Genomic DNA, 20,688 nt, shown 5'->3' on the forward strand with positions numbered 1-20,688 from the left:
ACGTCGGCGTTGATGCGATAGTGCGCGTGCGCGGCCCCACCCCTTCCTCCCCGCTGTTGCCCAGCCTAACCCCACCACTCTACACACGGAGATTTAGTACAGTGCTTCCAGTGTCTTCTCCAAAGCGTCCTTACCACCTGCGTCCTTTTCGATTAAGTCCTTAAGCCCTCCCGAGCTGCAGCTTCATCGTCATAGGATTTTTGCGGCACTTGAATGAAGTAACGTATGTAAAAGAAATGTTAAAGTTGTTTCCACTATTCTTTGACCGGAACACCAATGGAATCAGACTGTACTCTTCTCTCCATCTCTGCCTCTGCCCTCCTAGCGCCAAAGTTCTAGAATCCTAGGATTTACAGGTGAATTTAAAATTAATCTTTTCCTGAGCTTTCTTCCGCTATTGACCTCACACCCTCATGGTCAGAAGTTAAACATCTTAATTTCAGTGTTCTGTACTTTAGGGTCAGGGGTTGGGGGATGGGAAAAATGGGTAAGGGGGAGTGGGAGGTACAGGCTTCTTGTTATGGAATGAGTAGCTCCCTTGGAACATAAAAATTATAGTGAGTGGTATTGTAATAGATGGTAGCTACACTTGTCGTGACTATGTATCATAAAATGTCCAATCACTATATTGTACACCTGAAACTAACATAACGTTGTATATCAACTATACTTCAATTTAAAAACAAAAACCAGGGCGCCTGGGTGGCTCAGTAGTTAAGCCTCTGCCTTCCTCTCAGGTCATGATCTCAGGGTCCTGGGATTGATCTCCCCATTGGGCTCTCTGCTCAGCAAGGGGTCTTTCCCCCCACCACCACCACGCCCTGCCTCCCCCTCTGCCTGCCTCCGCCTACTTGTGATCTCTCTCTGTGTCAAATAAATAAAATCTTTAATAAAAAATAAAAACAAAATCAAAAACTTAGTGTCCATAGATCCTTAGAAAGTGATGGATGGAGTTTCAGGAATTCCCTAAAACCTACAAAATTGTGAGTGCTTGGAAAGAAGGCCCAAAACTTGCAACAACCTTTCAAACGGAGTCTAAGCACCTAGAAAAGATAAAGAAGTACTAATATCTATATATTTTCATACTATTTCTAATTCCTGGTACAATCAGTGTGCATTAGCACCTTCTGTTTACCAGATACTGTGCTGCAAGCTAGAAACAAAAATATTTTACAGAGCTGGAACTTCATACTCTATAGTTACTAAGGCTTGCATAGAATGATAATCTAATAAAGACTGCTTGCAGCATTAAAAATCAGCAAAGGAAGAAAAGAACTAATGTGTATTACAATGTTTCTCGAACTTTTTTCCACCTGACCTACAGTAATACATTTCATATTGTGACCCAGGACACACATGTGCATATATACCCACATTTTTTTTTTAAGATTTTGTTTTCTTAAATTACTACACCCAACACAGGGTCTGAATTCACAACCGCAAGATCAAGAGTTGCATGCTTCACCAACTGAGCCAGCCAGGCATCCCTGTATCAACATTTAAATGGAACAAAATTTTTATGAAATAATATACATACTACATGTTATATGTTCTATTCCTTCTTTTTTTAAGATTTTATGTATTTATTTGACAAACAGAGATCACAAGTAAGCGGAGAGGCAGGCAGAGATAGGGGGAAGCAGGCTCCCCGCCAAGCAGAGAGCCCAACATGGGGCTCAATCCCAGGACCCTGAGACCATGACCTGAGCCGAAGGCAGTGGCTTAACCTACTGAGCCGCCCAGGCGCCCCTCTTTTTTTCTTTTTTTTCTTAAGATTTATTTGAGAGAGCGTGACCAAGAGAGCATGAGCAGGGGGAGAGGCAGAGGGAGAGGAAGAAGTAGACTCCCCAACATGGGGCTGAGCAGGGAGCCCAATATAGGGCTAGATCCCAGGACCCTGGGATCATGACTTGAGTCCAAGGCAGAGGTTTAATCAGCTAAGCCACCCAGGTGCTCCCTGTTTCATTTCTTTAAATTGCTGGTCACGGGGAACCTGGCTGGCTCAGTCGGTGGATCATGCAACCCCTGATCCCAGTCAGAGTTTAAGTTCAAGCCCTACATTGGGTGTAGAGGTTACTTAAAAATAAAACCTTCAAAAAAAATGTTTTAATTGCTAGTCACTACACACTAAAATTGATTTTACAGTTTCTTAGCTTACAAATTGTAAATTGTCATTTTTAAGCTGATATTTAATGAGAACATTTATTGAACACTTGCTAGGCACTAGTATTTTATATCTATTATCCGATTTAATTCTCTGAGGTAGGTAATAGTCTATAATTGTGGGGAAATTGAGATCAAGAGAGGTTAAACAATTTAATCTCCCTGGATAGTCATTTCACAGGAGGAGTGTGAGGAGAAATCAAAGACTGTTTTGACAGCTGAATAAGAGGAGAAAGGGGATGTGAACTAAGTGATTTTTAAGATTTCTTCCAACTCTGGTTGTTTATGATCCTGTGATCATTAATGGAGAAACAGATCCATCTCAGTCTAAGATAACAGCAGATCGATTTTCCCAACACCATTTGTTGAGGAGACTGTCTTTTTTTCATTGGATATTCTTAGCTGCTTTGTCGAAGATTAGTTGACCATAGAGTTCAGGATCCATTTCTGGGTTCTCTGTTCTGTTCCATTGACCTATGTGTCTGTTTTTGTGCCAATACCATACTGTCCTGATGATTACAGCTTTGTAATAGAGCTTGAAGTCCAGGACTGTGATGTCACCAGTACTGGTTTTCTTTTTCAACATTCCTTTGGTCTTTTCTGGTTCCATACAAATTTTAGGATTATTTGTTCCAGCTCTGTGAAAAAAGTTGATGGTATTTTGATAGGGATTGCATTGAATGTATAGATTGCTCTAGGTTGCATAAACATTTTAACAATATTTGTTCTTCTAGTCCATGAACATGGAACATTTTTCCATTTCTTTGTGTCTTCTCAGTTTCTTTCATGAGTGTTCTATAGTTTTCCGAGTATAGATCCTTTTCCTCTTTGGTTAGGTTTATTCCTAGATATCTTGTGGGTTTTGGTGCAGTTGTAAATGGGATTGACTCCTTAATTTTCTTTCTTCTGTTTCGTTGTTAGTGTGTAGAAATGCAGCTGATTTCTGTGCATTGATTTTGTATCCTGCCACGTTGCTGAATTCCTGTATGAATTCTAGTAATTTTGGGGTGGAGTCTTTAGGGTTTTCCACATGAAGTATATCATCTGCAAAGAGTGAGAGTCTGACTTCTTTGCCGATTCGGATGCCTTTTATTTCTTTTTGTTGTCTGATTTCTGAGTCTATGACTTCTAGTACTATGTTGAACAACAGTGATGATAGTGGACATCCTTGCCATGTTCCTGACCTTAGAGGGGAAGCTCTCAATTTTTCCCCATTGAGAATGATATTCACTGTGGGCTTTTCGTAGATGGCTTTTATGATATTGAGGTATGTTCCCTCTATCCCTACACTGTGAAGAGTTTTAATCAAGAAAGGTGCTGTACTTTGTCAAGTGCTTTTTGTGCATCTGTTGAGAGGATCGTATCATTCTTGTCCTTCCTTTATTTATGTAGTATATGACATTGATTGGTTTGCAGATGTTGAACCACCCTTACAGTCAGAAATAAAACCCATTTAGCCACAAACAGAAGATTGAAACTGGACCATTTCCTTACAACATACACAATCGACTCAAAATGGTTGAAAGACCTAAATGTGAGAGAGGAATCCATCAAATTGTGAAGGAGAGCACAGGCAGCAAATTCTGTGACCTCAGCTGCAACTTTTTGCTAGGCACATTTCTAAAGGCAAGGGAAACAAAAGCAAAAATGAATGACTGGGACTTCATCAGGATAAAAAGCTTTTGCACAGCAAAGGAAACAGTTGACAAAACCAAAAGATGACCGACAGAATGGGAGAAGATACTTGCAAATGACATAGAGAAATGGCTAGTATCCAAGATCTGTGGGAACTTATGAAACTCAACATCCAAAGAACAAACAATGCAATCAAGAAATGGACAGAAGACATGAACAGACATTTCTGCAAAGACATCCAAATGGCCAACAGACACATGAACAAAACCTCCACATCACTTGGCATCAGGGAAATGCAAATCAAAACCACAATGAGATACCACCTCACACCAGTCAGAAAGGCTAAAATTAGCAAGTCAGGAACAACAGATATTGGTGAGGATGCAGAGAAAGGGAACACTCTTACACTGTTGGTGGGAATGCAAGCTGGTACAGCCACTCTGGAAAACAGTATGGAGATTCCCCAAAGAGTTGAAAATAGAACTATCCCATGACCTAGCAATTGCACTACTGGGTATTTACCCCAAAGATATAAATGTAGTGATCCAAAGGGGTACCTGCACCCGATGTATATAACAGCAAACTCTGGAAAGAGCCCACATGTCCATCAACAGATGAATAGATAAAGATGTAGTGTGTCTGTATATAGAGATACACACACACACACACACACACACACACACACAGGAACACTACTCAGCCATCAAAAAGAAATGAAATCTTACCATTTGCAATAATGTAGATGAAACTAGAGGGTATTATGCTAAGCAAAACAAGCAAAACAAGCCAAACAGAAAAAGACAATTATCATATGATCTCACTCACAATTATCATATGATCTCACTCAGAATTTAAGACATAAAAGGGGATCACAGGGGAAGAGAGGACAAAATAAAGCAAGAAGAAATCAGAGAGGGAGACAAACCATAAGAGACTCTTAATCATAGGAAGCAAACAGGGTTGTTGGCCAGCGGGGTCGGGGTGGTGGGGATTGGGTAACTGGGTGATGGACATTAAGAAGGGCACTGTGTATTACATATAAGACTGATGAATCACTGACCTCTACCGCTGAAATTAATAATACATTATTTGTTAATTAAATGAATTTAAATTTTTTAAAAATGAGGAAAAGTGTAATAATATATATAAAGGGAAGGCTAATTATATTTAAAAATAGACTGATAAATCACTGACCTCTACCTCTGAAGCTAGTAATACATTATATGTTAATTAATTGAATTTAAATTTTAAAAAAGGAGAAAAGGGTGCCTGGGTGGCTCAGTCAGTTAAGCGTCTGCCTTCAACTCAGGTAATGATTCCAGAATCACGGGAACAAGTCCTGCATAGGGCTCCCCACTCAGAAATCTGGTTCTCCCCCTCACCCTTCTCCTTCTCATGTTCTCTCTCTCAAATAAATACATAAAATCTAAAAAAAAAAAAAAAAAAGAAGAAGAAGAAGAAGAAAACAACAGAACACACCCAGCCCAAATAAGATAGCTGGAGTATAAAGGTGATGAGTCTGATACTAAGTCCCCTTTCTTTCCCTTCCAATTATTTTTACGATTTGTCGGGGGTGCTGAGTGGCTCAGTGGGTTAAGCCTCTGCCTTTGGCTCAGGTCATGATCTCAGGGTCCTGGGATGGAGCCCCACATCAGGCTCTCTGCTCATCAGGGAGCCTGCTTCCCCTCTCTCTCTCTGCCTGCCTCTCTGCATACTTGTGATCTCTATCTCTGCCAAATAAAATCTTTTTTTTTTTAAAGATTTATATTTCAGAGAGAGCGTACAAGCAGGGGGGGTGGCGGAGGCAGAGGAAGAAGCAGGCTCCTCCCTGAGCAAGGAGCCTGATGCAGGACTCAATCCCAGGACCCTTGGAATCATGACCTGAGCCAAAGGCACATGCTTAACTGCTTAACTCACTGAGCCACCCAGGCATCCCATTTTTCTCTTCCAATTCCAATCACCCACTACCCAGAATTGCTCAAGCCAGAAACCTGGAAGTCATCCCAGGCTCCAGGCCTCTCCCCACTTACATCCACACAGTCAGTCTTTCAAATCTACATTGCAATGTTTGCCAGTGAAATCATTTTGACCATCATATAGAACGTAGGGAAAAAAGATTTACTCATGAACTTTTTTTTATTAACATATAATGTATTATTGGCTTCAGGGGTACAGCTCTGTGAATCATCAGTCTTACACAATTCATAGCACTCACCATAGTACATACCCTCCCCAGTATCCATCACCCAGTCACCCCATCCCTCCCACCCGCCTCCCCTCCAGCAACCCTCAGTTTGTTTCCTGAGATTAAGAGTCTCTTATATAGTTTGTCTTCCTCCCTGGTCCCATCTTGTTTCATTTTTCCCTCCCTTCCCCCCAAGACTCCCTGCCCTGCCTCTCAAATTCCTATCAGAGAGATCATATAATTGTCTTTCTCTAATTGACTTATTTTGCTTAGCATAATACCCTCTAGTTCCATCCACATCATTGCAAATGGCAAGATTTCATATTTTGATGGCTGCATAGTATTCCATTGTAGATATCTATATGCCACTACTCATGAACTTCTGAGTTTTAGATCTGCTTCCTCTGACACTCATTCCCAAACTGTACTAAAATAAATTTTTAAAGATTTTGCAGCTGTGGTATTTAGACAGATTAAGAACTTATAGAAGGGTAAAGTAGCCCTAACATTTAGTTGCTTATAAACCACAAAACTTTGATTATTGAAGGAGTATCTTATCTAATTATGGTGTATCCTTTGTGATATAAAATGCTTGAGGAAATAACCCCCTTTTAAGATTAATGTGGCACTGAGCTCATTACCATTTCTACTCACAAAAAGATATATTTCATCAACTCTGTGATAACTTTTTTTCAGATTTTATTTTTTTTAATTTTTTATTTTTTTGAGAGAGAGAAAATGGGAGGAGGGACAGGGGGGAGAGGTATAAAGAGAATCCTCAAGCATACTCTGCATTGAGCGCAGAGCTCCATGTCGGGCTTGATCTCAAGATCTCAAGAGTGTGAGATCGTGACCCAAGCCAAAATTAAGACACTCAGACACTTAACTGACAGAGCTACCCAGGTGCCCCATTTTTTTACTTTTTAACATTTATGAAATTGGAATGTCTTTTTAAAAAATATTTGAGAGAGAGAGCATGCGCACAAGTGGGGCGAAGTGGCAGAGGGAGAGGTGGAGAATCTTAAGCAGGCTTCATGCCCAATGCAGAGTCCATGGTGGAGCTCCATCTCACAACCTTTGAGATCATGACCTGAGCCAAAATCAAGAGTCAAATGCTTAACCAACTGAGCCCCCAATGAGCCTCTGAAATTGGGATGTCTCAAAATCAGTAGCGTAATTTACTTAGCATTTTTATGTTTTAGTGGTACATAAAATTATGTCTTACAATTACTGGTGTTTAGATATGGTGAAACATGCTTCAGGTCAAAATAGCAACTCTTTCCTAAGTGAGGTAAATATTCCCCTCTGACTGGCTTACTTTATTCTTTTCCACTTTATTTTTCAGTAAGACTAAGGAGAGAAAGAAAAGGAGAAACAGAAAGAAAAACGATGTTTCAGGTATACTAGGTGTAGATTATTGCCAAGGAAATGAGCTTCAAGAAATTAGAAGACCTCTGTATTTATAGACCAATATCCTTTGGAAATATGATCATAGAATGTCAAAATAAAACCACCTCAGGAGTCATCTAGTTCCAGTTTTCTCAACGTGGGACTTTCCTAATGTTTTATTTATTTATTTGTCACGGTGGGGGGGGGGGGCAGAGAGAGTGCACATGCAGGAGGAGCAGGAGGCTGAGGGGGGAAGCAGGCTTCCCGCTGAGCAAGGAGCCAGATGTGGGATCTGATCCCAAGGATCATGACGTGAGCTGAAGGCAGATGCTTAACTGAGCCAGGCAAGCGTCCCAACATGGTACTCTTTTTATAATTATCCTCAATAGTGTCCTATTTTATATCATTAAGATTCCTTCTATTGTTTTCTCCTTTGAGATCTTTTGGACTCTTACATTGGCTGTCTGCTTTGGCTATGCATATCATATCTTCATTAATTTCATGAATAAGATATTGAATAGAATTAGGTCCAACCAAGATTCTATAGCACAAGATTGGAGACAACCCTCCAGGTTGATACAGCTCCATTAATCAAGCCTTTTGGATGATTGTTCAATTAATTATTAATCATCCCAGCTACTACAACACTTCCCTGCTTTGGAATAAAGTTCACTTTCCCTAAGGTTGCACTCAAAATTAAGAGCTTTTCATGGTCTGACTTCTTAATTCTGGCTTGGACTCCTGCATTATCTATCTCTCATACGCACCTGTTATAGTCTGTTGCAACTGCTTGTTTCCCAAATCCTTCATGGTATTCATGGGTCCTCTCCCCGCCCCTCTCAACTGGTTCCTTCTGTCTGAAATTTCTTTATTCTCTTTATATAATACCTATGTATCCTTTAAGTCTCACTTTGTTTCCAAATCTTTTCTTGACAAACCACCTGTCTCTTCATTAGATTTAAGTATCCCTTATCGATGTTCCCAAGACACCTTTTGCTTCCTTCCATCATAGTACTTCACCTTTTGCACTGTATTGTTTGAACTTGTCTCTCCTAAAAACACAAAACACACACCAACCAAACAAAAAACAAGAACAAAAACCCCTCATCCCTCCTACCAGATTGGAGGGCAGGAACTATATTTTATTTCTTTGCCTTTGGCACAGTATGGTACTGAATACTGGTTTGGATTAATGATTTCAGTGTAATACCATGAAACCTTATTAAATAACCTAAATATGCATCTCTGTATTGTTTGCTAATGCTGTCAAAATAAAATGTAGAGATTGATTTCAACTACTCTACTCTTTCTTGTATATGCACTGCATTATTATATTACAGTAGAAGGCCTATGGTGGTAATTATATATATATATACGAGTATGTTTGTCAGTAGACTAGAGCTAAAGGTCAAAGATTTGTATCTCATAACTAGTGTACAGCAGATAGTCTATTAAATGGAGAGTGCTAAAACTATGCTGGTTTCTAATGCTCTTTTTCTTCAACTAAATTTGTCTGTAGTTTGACTTTTTAAAACTAAAAAACGTGGAAGTTGTATGTTTCCACTCCTCTGGCATCTTCCAGTTTTCTACAGCGTTTCTGAAATCATTATCTACAAATTCTTTTAGTACCAAGGATGTAACTTTCTTGGACCTGGCACCTTTAAGTTCTTTTTGTCAGTTAACTATCTCAGATTTTAATTTCACCATAGTTATTTTACATTTTAGAGTTGGGTTTTTTTTTTTAAGATTTTATTTGAGAGAGAGAGAGAGAGCATGAGAGGGGCGAAGGTCAGAGGGAGAAGCAAACTCCCCGTGGAGCTGGGAGCCTAATGCGGTACTAGATCCGGGGACTCCAGGATCATGACCTGACCCTTCAAGCTGGTTTTTAGTTTCTCCCTTTAGAAGGAAGATAAGAAGTATTAAATACTTGATTCTTTGCATTTTTTCCATCCTTGATCTTGCTAAAAGCATATTTTTTAATTTTTCTTAGGATTTTATTCATTTGAGAGGGAGAGTGAGAGTGAGAAGCAGGATCCCCACTGAGCATCTCTGTGGAACTCAATCCCAGGACCCCAAGACATTGACCAGACCTGAAGGCAGACTCAACCAAATGAGCCACCCAGGTGCCCCTATAAGCATGTTTTTAAAAAGTCCTGTTATAGCCTTTAAGCATTTTTTTCCCCTCTGGCATGCCTTAATTATTCCGGATTTGAGCCTTCTACAGAACATAAAGGGTGTATTTGGAAAGTGGAAAAGCCTTAAGACAAAAATAACCATAGGGCTTTCAAAGAACTCATATGCCTAAGAGACTGGGAGGAAAACATGAAAGAAGCCCATTTTGAGGTTTGTGAAAAGAAAGCAGGATATAGATAAGACTTTTGTTATTGTTTTGTTTTAATTTTATTTATTTATTTGACACAGAGAGAGAGAGAGAGAGCGCACAAGTAGGCAGAGTAGCAGGGAGAGGGAATAGCAGGCTCCACACTGAGCAAGGAGCCCAATGTGGGGCTCGATCCTAGGACCCTGGGATCATGACCTGAGCTGAAGGCAGTTGCTTAACCAACTGAGCCACCCAGGTGTCCCCAAGACTTCTGGTATTTAGATCAAGAAGCAGCCATAAGGGATTTTAAGCTACCATGAAAAAAAATTACAGGTAATATGAACTGTGAGATGTAGAATAACTTAGTAAGGTACAAGTTCCAACAACATACACCTCCTTTAAAAGCCTTATTTTAAAACTTCTGCTGGCAGAAACTATTTCAAAATGAACACAACAATTTGGGGGTTTGTCCTTACTCAGCTTAAGTTTGTACAAAAATATTTAAAATGGGTGCCTACACAAAGTATTTTTAATGGATTGTTCATATCTGAACCCCTATGTTTCAAAACATTTATGTGATCAAATAGGACTGAACTAAGCTTTAAATATTTGAAAGTAACTTGTTTAGACTAGAAAACTGATATCAAACTGATCAGCCTAAAAGAAATATGTATGTACATACACAGTTTTCTTGTATATTAATCACTGATATAGATAAAAATCTCCTTTTAAATAAAATACTTCAGAGAAATTGAAAGTCCATTAATTTTTAGGTTACCCCTTTCCACTTAGAATGAAAAAAAAATACTATTAATTTTTACATAAGTTTAAGATGGAAATATTTTTAACAGAATGAGACACCACAATGAAGGCTTCATGAATAATTTATTCCATTTGAAGTTTTGTTTTGTTTTTTTTTTTGTTGTTTTTTTAAAAAGTATAAACCTTTTCATTTCCTCAATCACAATTTGTACAACTCAGTGTTATGGCATTCGGCAGCAATAGTGTTTGTTCCTTATTCTTTTTTTTGTCACATTAAAAAAAAAAAAAATTGGACCATATTAAATGTCACTGCTAAACAACAACTTTAAAACGCCCCTTCATAAAGCGACCAAGCTATTTTGAGAGAGTTGATGCTGACATGTCCAGTAATGACGTTACAATTTGTAGTTTAAACTCAGTAACTTTAAGGTCCACAAATCCAGTTTACTTTGAAAACTAAAGCTATTTTAAAACTTCATGAATACATCAACCTGAGGAGTATTTTAGGTCCCAAATCCAGTTTTTAATTCATACTCCACAAAAGAGAAAACATGAAAATTTAAACCACAGTTCTTGGGCCCATTAAAACACCAAGAAAAACCGGAAGTTAAGATTTCTAGCTGATTGGGGGGGGGGGGGAAAAAAAAAAAGTATGCAAAAACATTTTTCCTTAATTTAGAAAAACTAAAATTTTAAGAGGAAACCCAGACCAAAACATTACTCATGCAACATTAAATGTATTAATAGACTGATATGTGATGCCATAGTGGATGAATAGCAAATTATATGATGCAACAGCATTTAAAAACGTCCTTTTAATGTATTCAATTTGAACATTTTAAATAATGCAACATAGTATTTTGATATTACAGTATTAACATAGTGCTTGATTAAAGATCTGCAAATCTTTGTAGTAACACATTAAGTTAAAAAATTACCTCAGAAGGTAAATATGAAGACGAAAAGAATATTTTAATACAGTAATCTGTGCCATACTGACAATTGAGTACGAATACAGCTGAGGATAGTTGACTAAGTAGTAAGAGCTTAATTTTAGTGGTTTAAGAAAAGTTTAGAAAGATTTAAAAATTACAGCTACTTTAAAATTTAAGGATTACATATAAGTACACTTGGTGGCCTTCTGGCCAAACAATAAGGTGTACAGAAATTTATTCATACAGTGTTAATTCACAGTCCTGATAACTGAATGGCTTGCATAAGAAAGTATGGCTAGATGTTTCTCACTGGCTGGAAGCAGACATTATATAACTAATCTTTTTAAATGCCAAAATACTGAACTTCCACCCTGCTTGGTAATGGATAACTGCACAAAAACACATTAGCACTGTAACAAAGAAGTCAAGGTGTTTGTGATCAACTGGTATGAAGTATGTATTATTTTGCTTTACCATTTAAACAAACAAAAAAACTACCCATACTTGTCTGTGACAGTACGTTAGTAAGTCAGATCCATCATCCTGCATAAAAGGCTTAGTTTTTTTCTGAAATAAGTCTCCTGACCTTTTCTAATGGCTATTTAATAATGTTCTATTTAAGTGTGAACTTGTATGTGAAGGGAAGAAAAAAAAATCTTATCAGTAAATCCTGTATATTTGGGAACTACTCCCTGATTCCCAGATAAAAAGGAATTGTATACTGGGTTTCTTCTTTATGGCTCCATATAAAAGAAACTGTCAGGGAATAATTTTTTGAAAATCTATTTTCAAACTGAGGTGTGGTTACTATAAGCTAGTGATATTAAACAACTGAGAATATAGCTTTTATTTTTAAAAGTCACTGCTGAGCTAAGTATATAAAAAAGGATACTTTTTATAGAAATTCCAAATAAACATCTTTTCCCTCAAATCTCAGACAAGTTTAAGTACAGAACAAAACATGCCAACATAATCTGTAGTGTGCTAGCATAATTTAAAAATGAATGCAGAGATGTGATCTTTAAATTCTAATTTCAAAAATGCTGACCACTGGAATTGCATTGTGATTTTGAAGAAGTGATTGAAAACCTTTATCACCAGTTGTGTTCTTTATAGAAAAAACAAGACCTGCTAATGTTTTAATATACACAATTTGAAGAAGTTATACTGTTCATAAGAAAGTGATATTTAAGCTAAGCATATAGTATTTACAAAACAAGTTTCAGTAAAAACAAAATAAAACATACCGAATTACAGTTTTGTAAATACAACTGATTTTGTCTTTGTGGAGAATTAGTGAATGTACAAATTCGGAATTTTGCTAGACTGCTTCCAAGAAAGATAGGTAGACTTGGTGACTGTGAATTCAAGTCAGCAACACAGGTAGGAGGCTAACTTGGACTCTCTTGTGAGCAGCACTGTAGAAATAACGCTTTAACGGGGTAAAGCCTGCATAAAAGCATTTCTCTTGGCATGTGCAAACAAGAAGGGGGAAAGCTGTATTGAAGGAAGGGGTGAATTAAAGTCCCTAAAATTCAAGTCCCTTCTTTAGGGAGGTGAGAACCTCCTTGGCATATGCCCTGCCTTAATCTGAGCTGTGTTACAGAAAAGTACAGACTCTGGTGTTTGGGACTGCCATCTCCAAACCAAGAAAATTAAATAAATAAAAAAGGCAAAAGGAAACAGGTTAAGTTTAGAAAATGGTTCTTTAACTAGTGGAATAGAGTCTGAATACCAGAATTCACTGAGAATCTATTTACACCACAGTTTGATTGCGCGCACACACACACACACACCCATACATATGCATACTCTCACACACATACCCAATCTTTAATTTAAAAAAAAACAAAAAAAGTCAAACAATCAGAGTGACTGTTCTTAAAATAATTTGTAAAATGCCTAGAGCTGGGCTAAATTTCAACCTTATAGCAGATCCTGAAGATAATTTTTATAATTAATAATATTCCCATGCCTAGATGTGCCACTGTCAAAACTGAAGAAAAAAAAAAAAGAAACATTTAAGCATGTAACATTAAACACCAAAATTAGTTTAAGCATTCAGTAGCAAATGTTTTTCTTGTAAAACTAAGTTTCTTTCACTGGAAATGGCCTGAAATATTAGTCATAGCCCTAAACCATAGTACAAAATATAACTGAAGAATTCTCATTTTATTCTAAGTTAAACCACCCAACAATATCACTTGTATATTGCCATCATGTTATTCTGTAAAGGTGTGATATATAAAATGCTGTAAGACCTGGTACCTTTTTAATTTATAAACACAGTGAACTTCATTACTGTACATGTACTCTGCAACTACAGCTTAGCTGTAAATCCTCCACACACAATGGTATGGACATTATTCCCCCTCTATCCCCATTAAACTGTACATCAAGACAATACAAATTTACTGTCCGTCCCACCCACCCCCTTACAAAAAAATAATACTCTAAAAGCAACCCTACTGCAACTTTTTAATTAAGACGATTACATATATTTTAGACCAATTGCTTTAAAGCAAGAAGGCAGTATAAACCTTCTAGGAAAATTTTTATAAAAGAGGTTAAGAAATATAAGACAATTTATACATTTAAAAACTTACAATAAATAAGAGATGCAGGCATTTTTGAATACTAGATACTATAATCCAATACAAGAACATCTTGATGTTCTGAAGCCATATGTTGAAATTCATTGTTCCTCATGTTTCCTCTCCATGCTTTTAATATTCATTTAACATGACTGGGTACTATGGCTCATTACTTTTCACAAATACTGTGACTGGAAAAAAAAAGGTTAATTTTGCTACGAAAATGTTATAATACGTTTTGTATGATCAGTCATCATCCTAAAGAGTTCAGTATAGTCAGTGAAAAATAGCAGGGTTATAGCCCCTCCCCCCAAGTCAAAACAATATTTGTTGAAGTAATAAGAATTAGACCCCATCACAGATGACTTTCACTGAGAAGATAACTGTAACTTAATCTTGCAGCGAAATATTTTCCTTGTTTTTTTCTTGGACAGTTCCACTGAATGAAGATCACAGCATATTCATGATAAAGTTATATAACTGATTCAGCACCACAAAATGAATTGGGAGACATGAGCGTCTGTCCTGGATTGCAGGGTCACAGGTTAGCCAGGAGAGTGCATTGTACTGTTCCAAAACAAACCTGAAAAGTATAAGTCATGTATTTATTTTCACTGTAGATTTTGGAAGCAGTTCCCAGTTATGGCATCTAAGATTCAAAGCCACTTTGAAAAATGGTGGAAGGTATAGAATAAAGAGTTCTAGGGCAGATTAAAGATTAACTAATTTTCATAAAAAGTACTCTCAAAAGTAGATTACACATGCTAGGAAGAAAAGCACTCATTCTGGATGATGTACTTCATCTAGAGATCTAAAGGTACAGCACTGTAAATTATTGCCAAATATGAGAAAACTACATGAGAATCAACATTATATTCTTTCAAAGATGCAATGGAGAACCTTCAATGGTAAAGAGGAGTTATACCTGAGGACATCTGAAGTCTGATTTGAGTCAAGTGGGTGGGAGTGTTTACTGTGAAGCAGCTCATCAGATTGCACTGAAGGCACGTGGAGGTGCAAAGAGGCCTAAAAAAATAGGAAATCAGTCAGCCAAATGGAAAAGTTGTTGGTTTTACCTTATTTTTCCAAGGTCTCGTCCTTGATGAAATACATTTTAGACCTATGTATTGAATGGCCACCACTATTAAAGATGCTTGTTCTTGCTTAACCAACTTATTACAGAATTTTTAAGTGCATAACTTACATTCAATCTTACTTTATTTTCATAATCTCTACCGCTTTTGAGACCACATAATAATCCTTAAAAAACTTATTTAAAAGGTATTTTAAAAGTCATCTATTTTCTGAGTGTAACATGCCTAGATGTGTAAATGTTTAAAGAAGCCCTAAGCTGATAAACCTGAACAGTCTGTCTACAGGTTACTTAGAACTTTAGACTATACACATACATGAAGATCTAGCACTGAAAAATATACGAGGAGTAAGCATATGCAAATATACTGCTTACAAATCTGTAATTTTAAACAAACCTACCTATGGTGGAATTGTGAGCACTCTAGTACAGTGCATAGAATGCCTTCTTTTGCCCATGCAATTTCATACTGGAGGCTTGGTGACTGTCACACCCATTTCGGTATGACAATGAAGAGTGGAAAAAAGGAATTTCAATTAAAGTGAATCATTTTTTGTTTATTGAGTCAATATATATAAAGTGTTTAAAAAAAAACTATGAGATGGAGAAACTCTTTTAGCAGATCTGTATACTGTAAAAGGTACTATTTCATATTTAGGTGATTTCTCCTCTACAACTGTAATTATATATATTTATATATATTTATATTCTTGTATTATATATTCAAGAATATAATTATATATACATATTTATATTCCTGTGTTATATATTCAAGAATATAACCACAGATATATATTTTTTAACTGCCCATAAACCCTTGATTTATAAGTCATAAGAAGAAGTCTCATATGGCAGATTACTACAAATTAGATGAATAGTCAGTACTAGAAATTACTATTTAATTTCTATGATAAAAAAGATTTTTTAATCATCTAGGTAATAATCCATTATTTTTCCAAGTAAAGAAAAACACATCAAGTGATTTTATTGCCTATGGTATAGGAAATAAAATGGAATGTATGAAAACAAAAGGTGAACAAAATTACGGTAAATTATGCCTTACCTGGTAATTCAGACCAGAAGTCCTAATCTTGTTACACTGTATCTGAGGGTGAATGCCCACTTTACACTATCCTCTCTGCAAATAAATATTGAGTAGAAAAGAATCTGGATAGTCCCTTGGACTTTTTGTAAAGTGGTGTTTCCTAAAAAAATGTTCTGTGAAACACTAAGGTCATGAACTATGAACTGGTGTTACACAATTGCTTTTTTGTGTATTAAAGTAAGTTTGGGAAATAGTAGGTATACAATGTTATTTACTGCTGTTTTTTCAAAGACTTTAATGTGCATACATGTATTATAACAACAAAAGGGGGGCAGAAAGCATGTGCAACATTTCCCAAAGGACCAAAGAACCCTTTGTTTTCTAGAAACACCAAGGACTACTATTTTGCAGAAACACTCTTGGGAATATGTTCTTGTAATGAGATCTGTATAGACCACTGTATATATATTGGAAGGGGAAGAAAAGTCATATACGATCAAACTTTATTACCCTGGCTGACACTCCCTAAATATATTATTGCATCAATAGTCAATTCATATCAAGAGCTGTTGTATTCTTTAGGAATGTGCTACAGAAGTTCAATGCTTAGGCTCAAATGTCACTGACTCAATGGTATGTGGGCCAGGGGTAACAAGATAGCAACAGGCTTAAGAGAGGGCAAGCCTACTGGTTCAGGTACCCACTAAAATATAATCCCCCAAAACTAAAGCATAGTATCCAACCTTTACCCTAAGAGTAAAATCAACTGGCAAGAAGTGAGATTAGCATGACTTCTGGAATAAAAGTCAACTTCTGGTGCATGTATGTAAGAAAAAGTGAATCAGATCTGAATTTCCTATTTTGGAATAGCAGTAAGCTACAGAAGTAACAAATCCTGGATAGGGCTTTCATATCTCATTTTACCACTTTACAATGTATCTCAACCTCATTATATCACTTGCTAATGAACTTGTTTTGATAAATAAGTCAGTATGGGTCTGAGAATCTTAGCACTTGGAAACCACTTAATAGTTTTAACATAGCAATTTACACAAAGCTAGAAAGAAATTTTAAGGAGATAGTAAATGGACCTAAATATCAAATATATTCTTAGAAAATTACGAATCCTTTAATCCCCAAAATACTGTGGCATAATAGCAGTATGATGTAATTCAAAGAATAATAGTATAATCATGAAAGGACCCAGACTGTAGTTCTGGGTCTACTACCAATTTATGACTTCAGACAAATAAGTTTTCCTGAACTTTAATATGCTCACCTAGAAAATGAAAAGGTTAGATTAAAAGTAATATAAGGTTCACCCAGCTCTATACTTCATATGAGCAGCTGCAAATATTAAGAGCAAGGGTCCCAGAAATACGAAAAGATAAATTAAAAGTTCAAACTTAGTAGAGCTGTTTCATAATTAGATAACTTCTTTGTGATCTTGTCATATTTCACAATTCATTTAATAAGACCTTAGACAACTCTATATTTCTTTGGAACTAAGGCGTCAATCAGCATTATTTAGGAAGTGGCATAGAAATGGAAATACCTTAAGAAAAAGGGGACACTGATATTGTGCTTGAGGACATGCTGACCAGAACCAGTCAGGTAATGGACCCGCTTTGGCAGTTGATACAAAGTAACCAAGGGCCAATGGTTGCTGAAGAATATTAGTTACTTCATCATGAGATTCTGTTGAAAGTAGCCGATCAGTACCCTGACCCTTAAAGAGAGAAAATTAAAAAGTATGTTAGTTCATTTGATACACCTTGGCACTAGATATACAGAATGGTTTATGGCAATCAGTCTCACTATCTTATGACAACAACTTAAAAAAAAAAACACTAAAGGATATTGAAAAAAATCAATTGCTATGTACTTAGACGAGCATAATTAGTAACAATATTAAAAGAATGAGTTTTAAGAGTTATATGAGGAAATAAATATATGAACTGTTTAATAAGTTTGTATTATGATGCCGAGCCCATGTTCAGTATATGTGTTTAAACCTTTCCAGCCAACTGAAAATACAAAATGTTCAATGAAATTCCTAACTTACTTCCTAATTATTCCCTCAACTAATTCCTGATCACCACACCTCAATCCAATAGGTAAATTAAATTTAGCTTTGTTCATCTAACACTATAAAATGCAGTTACTAGTTTTGGAAAGCACTATGGCAACAGGAAGGGATGACTATCAAGTGATGCTCATATCCTTTAGATTAATCCATGTATTTCTTGGCATTTACATTAAGGAAATAAATAAAAAGAAGAAAATGATATGCAAGGAAATGTTCACTGCAACATTATCTGTAACAGAAAAAAAATAAGATACTTAAATATCCAACATTTTGGGAATGATATAACAATTACGGGAGAACAACGTTAAAAAGCTCATTATACTTAAATTTATATGTACTGAAACGTTAAAATATAAATACATGTGAAAGGAAAGTAATCTGCTAAAAGTAAAAAACAATTTTATCAAAGTGGTGAGATTACTGGTGCTATTCTATATACATATTTTTTTTCAATAATCTCACATTTCCCCCCAAATTTTTGTGTTATTTTTTTAATTTTTATGTAATCTCTATACCCAAATTTAAAACCCCCAAATCAAGAGTTGCATACTTTACCAGCTGACTCAACAGGCACTACAATAATCTCACTTCTGTCCAGGTTTTAAAAAAGAGGGGAAGGAAAGGATCCAAGGTAAAACTGGAGAAAGATCCTTATTTTAAAAGGGCAGGTTCTAAACATGTGCATTCTATAACAATCAAATAACCACTATATATAATTTCACTCAAATAAAGATGTTATTCAAATGAAACCCCATTAGTTTTGAGTTCAAATAGAAGGACAAGACAGCCGGCTTCCCAAATGTTGAAAATTAACATAGAGGAAAGAAGGAAGATGGTCAGTGTTTCTTCTGTTCTTAGGAGAAAATCAGTATTTCTTTTTTCTTTAGAGATCACAAGTAGGCAGAGAGGCAGGCAGAGAGGGAGAAGCAGACTCCCTGCCGAGCAGAGCGCCCGATGCGGGGCTCGATCCCAGGACTCCGAGATCATGACCTGAGCCAAAGGCAGAGGCTTAACCCACAGAGCCACCCAGGCGCCCCAAGAATCAGTATTTCTATTACATTCCTCCAAAAAAGCCCTGATATGAATGGCAGCTCTTACAGCATATACTAATTTGCAGATAACCTGATCCTCTACCTGATTAGAAGGTATGGTAAAGTGGCAGGAAAACTACAAAAGTAGTACTAAAGCCAAGTAGTCTAGAAAACAAAGTCAGGGACAGAAGAACCTTAAGAGACTCTCTTTATAATGCACAATTCAAAGTAATAACATCTGTAAGACAGAAGTGCAAGAATGTACTATTAATCTCACTTCTTGCTAATTTCCAAGGAAAAAAATAGTGTTTTAGCTCATGTATCAATCCATTAATAAGTTAATGAATGACAGACTGACTAAACTTTTTTGACAGGGTTACCTTGCCAGCATCACCTCCATGGGGGTAATGAGATCCTGGAGAATGTACAGGAGACCCCGTTGGAGATGCAGGAAGAATATTAATGATATCAGGATCAAGATCATCTCCTGTGTCTAACAAATCAAAGATACCCATTCCATCTGCTCCATCTACATAGGAAAAAGAAAAATAAATAAATCCTCCATTTTTCATATCCCGCGGTCATATAGGAGGGTTAAAATAAATTAATGAATTTTAACCAAAATGGGTTAATTTAATTAACATCTACTGAATGTCTACCATGTGCCAGGTACTGTTTTAGGAGCCATATAAACAATTATATATTATAAACAAGCATGTGGTAGTGTGAATAATGCCCTCCCCCACAAGATGTCCACATCCTAATCCCAGGAATGTGTGAATATGTTACCATAAAGAACTCTGCAGATGTGATCAAGCTAAGGATCTTGAGATGGGGAGATTATTCTGGATTATCCAGGTGGGTCCAATGTAATCACAGGGGTCCTAATAAGAGGGAGGCAGTAGGGTTAGAGTCAGTGATGGAGATGTGATGATGCTACGCTGCTGCTGCTGAGGATGGAAGGAGGGTCCATGAGCAAGAGATGCAGGTGGTCTCTAGAAGTTAGCAAAGGCAAAGAAACAGATTCTCCCTTAGAGCTTCCAGAAAGAACCAACCTTGCAGACACACTGACTTTAGCCCAGTTAAAACCGATTTTAAACTTTTGATCTCCAGAACTGTAACATAATAAACATGTGATGTTTAAAGCTACTAAGCATGCGTCAATTTGCTACAGCAGCAACAGCAAATGAATACAGAACAAATGTAATATGCTAGAAATGAAAATGTACTTAAAGTGGGACTATACACAATAGTCTAATTATGTAAAATATATTCAAGTTATTGTATAACACACTGAAAGAAGAAAATAAATATTCCTTGTGATTTTTTTTTTTGAGATTGATTTATCTGAGAGAGAGAGAGTGGGGGGAGTAGCAGAGGGACAGAAACTCAAGCAGAATCTGTGCTGAGCAGAGAGCCTGACATGGGGCTGGATCCCAGGACCCTG

General features: G+C 36.6%; 1 protein-coding gene across 3 annotated transcripts in view; it reads right to left on the bottom strand.

Annotated features, from left to right (window-relative positions):
• Positions 1–11,257: 11,257 nt before the first annotated feature.
• MED13 (mediator complex subunit 13) overlaps positions 11,258–20,688 on the bottom strand; it is a 104,716-nt gene continuing 95,285 nt past the window's right edge. Inside the window, exons 27-31 of one of the 3 annotated variants that reach the window (XR_004384302.1) lie at positions 19,622–19,770; positions 17,677–17,850; positions 14,909–15,009; positions 13,996–14,566; positions 11,258–13,385 (exon numbers count right to left, since the gene is read on the bottom strand). Coding sequence is in view for 2 of the 3 variants with exons in the window: in XM_032871882.1 (XP_032727773.1) it covers positions 14,434–14,566; positions 14,909–15,009; positions 17,677–17,850; positions 19,622–19,770 (557 nt within the window). In the remaining variant the exon portion in view is untranslated. Of the gene's footprint in view, positions 14,567–14,908; positions 15,010–17,676; positions 17,851–19,621; positions 19,771–20,031; positions 20,126–20,688 lie in introns of those variants that run through there. The other 2 variants (XM_032871882.1, XM_032871883.1) reach the window with 2 other exon arrangements.

Source organism: Lontra canadensis, unplaced genomic scaffold (genome assembly GCF_010015895.1).
Source record: "Lontra canadensis isolate GAN:19392208 unplaced genomic scaffold, GSC_riverotter_1.0 scaffold43, whole genome shotgun sequence".
In the NCBI taxonomy this organism is placed as follows: Eukaryota; Metazoa; Chordata; class Mammalia; order Carnivora; family Mustelidae; genus Lontra; species Lontra canadensis.